The sequence below is a fragment of the Oratosquilla oratoria genome, chromosome 12, assembly GCF_046742065.1.
Source record: "Oratosquilla oratoria isolate Oo_2021 chromosome 12, ASM4674206v1, whole genome shotgun sequence".
In the NCBI taxonomy this organism is placed as follows: domain Eukaryota; kingdom Metazoa; phylum Arthropoda; class Malacostraca; order Stomatopoda; family Squillidae; genus Oratosquilla; species Oratosquilla oratoria.
In genome coordinates this window covers 11,063,107-11,070,606 of record NC_134788.1, presented here as the reverse complement: position 1 = coordinate 11,070,606, position 7,500 = coordinate 11,063,107, and the positions used below count along the sequence as shown (strand labels likewise).

The 7,500-nt window shown below is 42.9% G+C and overlaps 1 protein-coding gene across 2 annotated transcripts in view; it reads right to left on the bottom strand.

The window, feature by feature from the left end:
• Positions 1 to 2,099: 2,099 nt before the first annotated feature.
• Positions 2,100 to 7,500, bottom strand: part of LOC143030955 (uncharacterized) — a 25,446-nt gene continuing 20,045 nt past the window's right edge. The window contains exons 2-8 of one of the 2 annotated variants that reach the window (XM_076194252.1): positions 6,046 to 6,203; positions 5,699 to 5,929; positions 4,395 to 4,490; positions 4,061 to 4,200; positions 3,635 to 3,932; positions 3,269 to 3,408; positions 2,448 to 3,147 (exon numbers count right to left, since the gene is read on the bottom strand). In XM_076194252.1, the coding sequence (XP_076050367.1) occupies positions 2,484 to 3,147; positions 3,269 to 3,408; positions 3,635 to 3,932; positions 4,061 to 4,200; positions 4,395 to 4,490; positions 5,699 to 5,929; positions 6,046 to 6,183 (1,707 nt within the window). In that variant the 5' untranslated portion in view covers positions 6,184 to 6,203 and the 3' untranslated portion in view covers positions 2,448 to 2,483. Of the gene's footprint in view, positions 3,148 to 3,268; positions 3,409 to 3,634; positions 3,933 to 4,060; positions 4,201 to 4,394; positions 4,491 to 5,698; positions 5,930 to 6,045; positions 6,204 to 7,500 lie in introns of both variants that reach the window. The other variant, XM_076194253.1, reaches the window with a different exon arrangement.

The following is a 7,500-nucleotide window of genomic DNA, read 5'->3' as shown; positions in this document are numbered from 1 at the left end:
CGGTGGAGGAACTAACCTCACGTGAAATTCGTGATATCCTTAGGAAGTGGCAGGAAGTGTCTGATTTCGTAGAAAAAAGACACCCCGAGAAATTGTGTACAGGGAGAGCGAGTGCCTTATTTAATGATACGTGTCTCGCATTCTTTCGTAACATTTTAAATAGGAGGCTGAAACAAACTTCTCTTGATCGTTTCTTTGTGAAGGTCTCAGAAAGTCAGAACCAAAAGGGCCAGACCTGAAAGTGATGAAAGTCAGGAAAGTGAGGTCAAAAAGGCACGACATGAAAGTGATGATTAGCCTAAGTGATGATTACAAAATTGAAAAAAATAAAAATAAAAGCTAAAAAAAAAAATACATATATATATAAATTTGTTTAGCAATGTTTTCATTTGTGTTTGTTTATTTATTAAGTGTTTGTTTAGTTATTAAGTGTACGTAAATAAAAAGAGATAAAATCATTCCCTGCCACCCCTCCCTCCTCCTCCTCCTCCTCCAGGCCGCACCTCACCTGTCACTATGGTAAGTACAGTACAGTAAAACTCCTTTCTTTTTTGTTGATTTTATTGACATTCATCATACATCAATATGTTATTTTATCATTATGTGTGTTATTACTAGTTTATTTATATACAAATTGTTACATTATATGTAATTTAACTGGATTTTGGAGTGGTTTCATATCGTTGGAACGCATTAATACATATTACATTATTTTAAATGGGAAAATTCGCTTTGAGATACGACTTTTTTGACATACGACGATGGTTACAGAACGAATTAAATTCGTATCTCAAGGTACCACTGTATATACATATATATGTATATGTATATATATATACACACACACATATATGTATACACACACACACACACATTATATATATATATACATATATATATACACTCATACATATACAGATATACACATATACTGATATGCATATAGTACCACAGAAAACCGTATCAGGACGATCGTTGAAAAGTACTCTGAACTGTACTCGTTTATGATAGCAAGAAGGTTACCTACGGATGTGTGTGAGTACGTGGTTATGATAGCAAGCTGGCTACCTATAAAGAGTAAGAATTGTTCAGGGCTTAGAACGACCAGAACCTCAGATTTAAAGTCTTAGACATTTACAGTGCGTTTCGTTTTATAGCTGAATCAAGTCTGACTGTCGTTTCTGTGACTGGATGAAAGCTCGGATTCACCCGAAGTTTTATCTTAATTACAATATTTTGTGTAAGTAAAAAAATTATATAGTAAATTACACGATATATTATAAGGTTTATGATTATATTTATTAACCTTTACAAAGGAAAACTAAGAATATCATGAAGTAGAGTTGTTCGAGAGCCGTTGTTCATCGTAAAATGGTTTAAGACCTGTTAAAACAAAATGCAAGACTTTGATGTATAAACAAAACCCAAAAATAAGTTAACAAGATGTTACAAATATGTAATCATAGAGAACGGCTATCTATAAAATAAAAAAGTTTTAATTTTCTATGACGAAGTCATGCACCAGCTCTCGAACAACTGGAAGCTTCCACCACGACACATGTATTTTGTAAAATTTTGACATACTTTTATAAGACCCCAATTCTATTAATAATAATTCTTTTAAATATCATATGCTCGAAATTGATTTGTATACTATTCAGGAAATTAATTTTATATAATTATATTTGAAAGGTGTTTACCCAAACTTACGTTTGTAAGATGTACGCTAAATAACCTTTCGTCTCAATTAATACGCATGAGACACAAGTGCGTAACAACACACACACACACACACACACACATATATATATATATATATGTGTGTGTGTGTGTGTGTGTGTGTGTGTGTGTGTGTGTGTATCATGAATAAATATATATATATTATATATATATATATATATACATATATATATATATGTGTGTGTGTGTGTGTGTGTGTATCATGAATAAATATATATATATATACATATATATATATATATATGTATATATATTATATATATATATACATACACGCACACACACATATATACACACACACACACACACACACATATATATATATATATATATATATACATATATATATATATATATATATATATATATATATATATACATTTGTGTAGTTATGTGTGTTTTGATAAGGCACGTACCTATACCACAGGCTTGTTCCCCCTTGTGACGATTTCTGCTGCACCTTGGAAATGACTTGAAATAAAGGATCCGAATACAACAACAACAAATGAAACGCTTCCTTCCTTGGGGCTGACACCGCCTCTCTAACACGAATGCTAATGGCAATGGCGGCGGCGGCGGCGATGATGATGATGATGACGGTAATAATGGAACCGCTCTTCGCCAAGCGATTCCATTCCGATTCGGGTCGCCGCCGCCCGCCGTGACCCCCCCCTCCCTCGTTCGTGCAAAAAGGGGCCAAACCCAACCCAACCCGCTCTCCCCTCACTCACTCACTCACTCAGTCACTCGCAGCCAGAGCTTCCAGACTCGCACACATACAGGGCACACTCAAGACCCCCTCTTGAACGTGACAGGGTTACATTCCCCACACTCTGACTTCCGCCACTTGCCATATTCGCAACTACTTCCGTTTTGGGGGTAAAACACACATCATATCTTTTGCCCCCCTCAAGGGCAGCAGGCGGTGCAAAGACGAATTCAGGACCCTCAGAGGATGCCAACCTTACTGGAACACCGCCCATACCAGCAACCTTTATCTGAAGGGTGCCAGCACCTGGTGCATCCAGGCGATGGACACGAATATTCCTATCACTCGAAAGACAGGGAATCAAAAGACGACAAAGATTCGGCTTCAAAGTCTCTCTGCGTCCATCCGGGGTAAAGTGAAAGCGGGAAAGCCGCCATTTCGGGCGTAACCTTTCTCCCCTGGCAGGATGCAGTGGCGTGGTCCTCGGGAGCGTCGAGGGGTCGGCGCCCCGGATGGCCCTCAGGATGTGGATGCACTCCGTGTGGGTCAGCACGTCCGTGCCGACCACGTGGTCCACGAACTCGTCGCAGGACATGTCGAGGAACCGCACCTCCCTCAGCAGGTCGTCCCCGATCTCCTCCCGGAGTGCACTCCCCGACGGCTCCTCCTCCTCCTGCTGGCCTAGCTGGGCTTTTCCCCTGCGACCAACAAGAGGCACAGAGAACGCATTAGCGTGCGGGCTTGATGAGCGACGACCAAAACATAGCCATGCACTGTGCAAAGAGGAACGGAATGGTCACCACGAGTGCGAGTACTTACCAGGCAATCAGTCCTCTGAAGGGGACAACCTCGGAAGAGAAGGCCAGGGTATCGTCCGTCAGCAAAGACCTCAAGCCTTCCTTGCTCAGACGAGACACGGTCTCGGGCAGCATGACGGCGTCGGGGTCGCGGTCCAGTATCTGTGGGTCAAACAGGTCATGCTTCTGAACATGTCGACGAATCCAAGAGACGGGCGACAACTGACGCGTCCAAACGTGCAATGCCGCCGTGCTTTCTTACACTCTAATGCAAAGCGAGACGTCTTTCAACCAAGAGGGCTTTGGAACCTAGCTCCAAGAAGTGTAGACATCACCATTTTACCCAAAGGGAACACCAGCCACGACATCAGGAAACAGACCCACGTACCTCTTGGCACTTCTTCTTCAGCGCCGCGTCCTCTTTCCGGCATTGCCTCCTCCTTCCCCAGGCAGGATGCAGAGGCATGGTCATCGGGAACGTCGAGGGGTCGGTGCCCCGGATGGCACACTGGATGTGGATGCACTCCGTGTGGGTCAGCACCTCCGTGTCAATCACATTGTCGAAGAACTCGTCGCAGGACATGTCGAGGAACCGCACCTCCTTCAGCAGGTCGTCCCCGATCTCCTCCCGGAGTGCACTCCCCGACGGCTCCTCCTCCTCCTGCTGGCCTAGCTGGGCTTTTCCCCTGCGACCAACAAAAAGCACAGAGAACACTTTAGCGTGCGGGCTTGATGAGCGACTACCAAAACATAGTCATGCACTGTGCAAAGGGTGGATACGAACGGAATGGTGGCCACGAGTGCGAGTACTTGCCAGGCAATCAGTCCACTGAAGGGGACAGCCTCGGAAGAGAAGGCCAGGGTCTCGTCCATCAGCAAAGCCCTCAAGCTTTCCTTGCTCAGGCGAGACACGGTCTCGGGCAGCATGACGGCGTCGGGGTCGCGGTTCAGTATCTGTGGGTCAAAGAGGCCATGCTTCTGAACATGTCGACGAATCCAAGGGACGGGCGACAATTGACCCGACCGAACGTGCGAGACGTCTTTCAACCAAGAGGGCTTTGGACCCTAGCTCCAAGAAGTGTAGATATCACCATTTTACCCAAAAGGAACACCAGCCACGACATCATGAAACAGACCCACGTACGTACCTCTTTGCACTTTTTCTTCAGCGCCGCGTCCTCATAATGAAGCAAAGTCTCCAGCACTGCCGGCATCGTCTCCGCCTTCACGTTGGAAGCGATATACTGAAGACAAAAAGAGAGAGTTTGCCTAAGCAAGTGTGAAAAGTCGAGGAGTGTATCATGATTCGTCGCTATTGCATCATTCTCTTTGTCCACAGAGAGGAGGAGGCCCGTCTGCTGCCGTAGTGCTCAATAATGACGTCCGAAATAAGGCATCGTCCGAACTGCCACACATTCACACACTCAACAAGTCATCTGGTCTTGCTGACCGTACTATCACAACAAAAGAAGAAGAGAAAGCAGACGAAGATGAAGAGGAAGAAGACGAAGACGAGGAAAAATAAAACGAAAGAGGAGGAGGAGGAGAAGTCGATGACAAAGACGAATACGAACTAGAATACCAAGACGAAAAAGAAAACGAACACAAAGGAGAAGACAAAAAATAAGACGAAGAGGAAGAAGAAGAAGAAGATGACGACGAGAAAGTAGGAGGAAATAAAGAAGAAACAGAAGAATAAGAACAAGAAGACGAATAAGAACACAAAGAAGACGAAGGAAAAGACGAACAAGAAGGAGAAGACGAAGAATATAGAGGAGGAGGAGGAGGAAAGGAAGAAGAAACAGAAGAATAAGCAGAAAAAACAGGAAAAGAAGAAAACGAACAAGACAAAGGAGAAGACGAAGACGAGAAAGAAAAAAGAAGAGAACGAAGAAGATTAAGACGAAGAATAATAAGAAGGTTAAAAAGATGACGAAGAAGAAGACGAGGAGGAATATGAGGAAGAAATAGAAGACGATTAAGAAGACGAAGACGAAGAAGGAGACGAACATGATGGAGATGAAGAAGACGAAAAAGATAATGATGAAGAAGACGAAGAAGACGGAGAAGATGGAGACGAAGAAGAAGAGGAAGAAGAAGACAAAGACGAAGACGAAGGAAATGAAGAAGAAACGGAGAAGACGAAAGAGAAGAAAAAGACGAAAAGACGAACAAGAAGAAGACGCAGAAGGAAAAGAAGACGAAGAAGGAAACGAAGCCCACGAAGAAGAAGACGAAGACCAAGAGCAAGAAGACAAAGAAGAAAAAGACGAAGAAGAAACAAAAGAAGAACCATAAGAAAAAATAGAAAATGGAAAAACAGAATATGAGACGTAGGAAGAAAATGCAAAAGAAACAGAAAATCAAAACAAACAAAAACGGAAGAAGAGCGGTAGAACTGCCGTGGAGAAAAGCAAGGGAGGGCAACTGGCCTCCCCACACAATACTGTACCTGCACACAATTGTTCTTCGCTGAACCCACCCGGTACTTGTGGGCCAGCTTGTACACCTCGAGAGCCTCTTCCATCGACTCCAGGTCCATCCGGTTCTGGTACATGTGACCCAGCAGCTTTCGAAAGGACTGACGAGGGTCCTCTGAAAGGGTGAGCTTATCGACAGCCTGGGGTCCCTTCAGCTTGGCGAGGAACACGGGGGAGCTCATGGACAGGACCAGTCTGTGGGCCTGAGGGAGTCACGTATTAAGTCCAAACAAATCCTTCCTGTGGGGCAACGCGCGTCAAAGCCCCACCAACCTTGCCCAAGGAGGGAATCATACTCATTGCGAGTCACCACACTTACCTTGATGGGGTCCTCGTCTCCTGGGAAGAAGATGTTCAGGTCGCTTAACTCGCTCGAGGTGTACAGGTACTGAAGGCGCTCGTTGCTGTCCGCCATCGATTCCCACGCCTGGTCGCCTAAGGCTCCTGTTTCCACCATATTAGCTCTTCACTTGCTGTCTGCAAATGCCAACCAATTTAATCTAATTATAAGGTAAAACTAAAAATAGGTAATTATTTTTACTGAAATAACTATGAGCAGTAAAAATAAGAGGATGTTGATTTCGGTTTGTGCATTTTATCTGAGTGTTGAAAAATAATGGATATCACTGTCACGTCCTGTATATGAAGATAATCAATGAGATAAAAAATAACAACAGTGGTGGCGGACGTACGAAGTTAACGACATTTTTGTAAAGAATAGCCTCTTAGATTTGCTGGGAGCTATTTTCAAACAAATATGACTAATTTTACGTGTGCCGTGGCAAACTGCATGTCAGATTCAAGAAAAAATAAGAGGAAGACAAAGTTTATCGTACCGAAAAAATTAAGTCTTCGATGTAAAATTATATTTTCGACACATTACATGGATTTGCCTATTGCTTGGTGCATTCAAATGAAAGCATATATCAGTATACTCGTACGTCCATTGAAGTCGGTAGAAAATGACAAATTGCTTGGCTTGATACAATTATAGGCTGTTTTACGAATATCATATGTGATTATAAATAGAGGCTCAAACAATGATATATGCCGTTTGCAATCATGAAATTAATTGACTTAAATTTCAGACACAATAATGTACAACGATACACCTCTAAGTTGATCAAACTTGCCCCAAAAAAGTATTTATTTTCCGGCAAGAATGACAAAATCTGGCGGTGTCTGGTATCAATTTGCTCACTGCGAAAGGTCCCATTGCCGCGCACACCCTCAACCAATCAATCATCTGGTCTTGCTCACCGTATCACTGTGATCACAACAAAAGAAGAAGAAGAGGAAGAAGAAGACGAAGAGGAGGAAGACGAAGAGGAAGAGGAAGAAGAAGACGAAAAGCGAGACGAAGATGAAGAAAAAGACGATGACGAAGAAGACGAAGAAGACAAAGAAATGCGACGAAGAGGAGGAGGAGGAGGTGGACGAAGAAGAAGAAGAAGAAGAAGAAGAAGAAGAAGAAGAAGAAGAAGAAGAAGAAGAAAACGAGAACGTAGGAGGAAATAAAGAAGAAACAGAAGAATGAGAAGACGAAGAAGAAGACGAAGAAGAAGAAGAAGAAGAAAAAGAAGAAGCGGACGAAAGAAAAGACGAATAAGAAAGAGGAGGAGGAGGAAAGGAAGAAGAAACAGAAGAAAAATAAGAAGTAGAAAAAAACAGAAGAAAACGAAAAAGAAAACAAAGAAGAAGAAGACGATGAAGACGAAAAAGAAGAGGACGAAGAAGAAGATGACGGAGAAGAAGAGGAGGAGGAAGAGGAAAT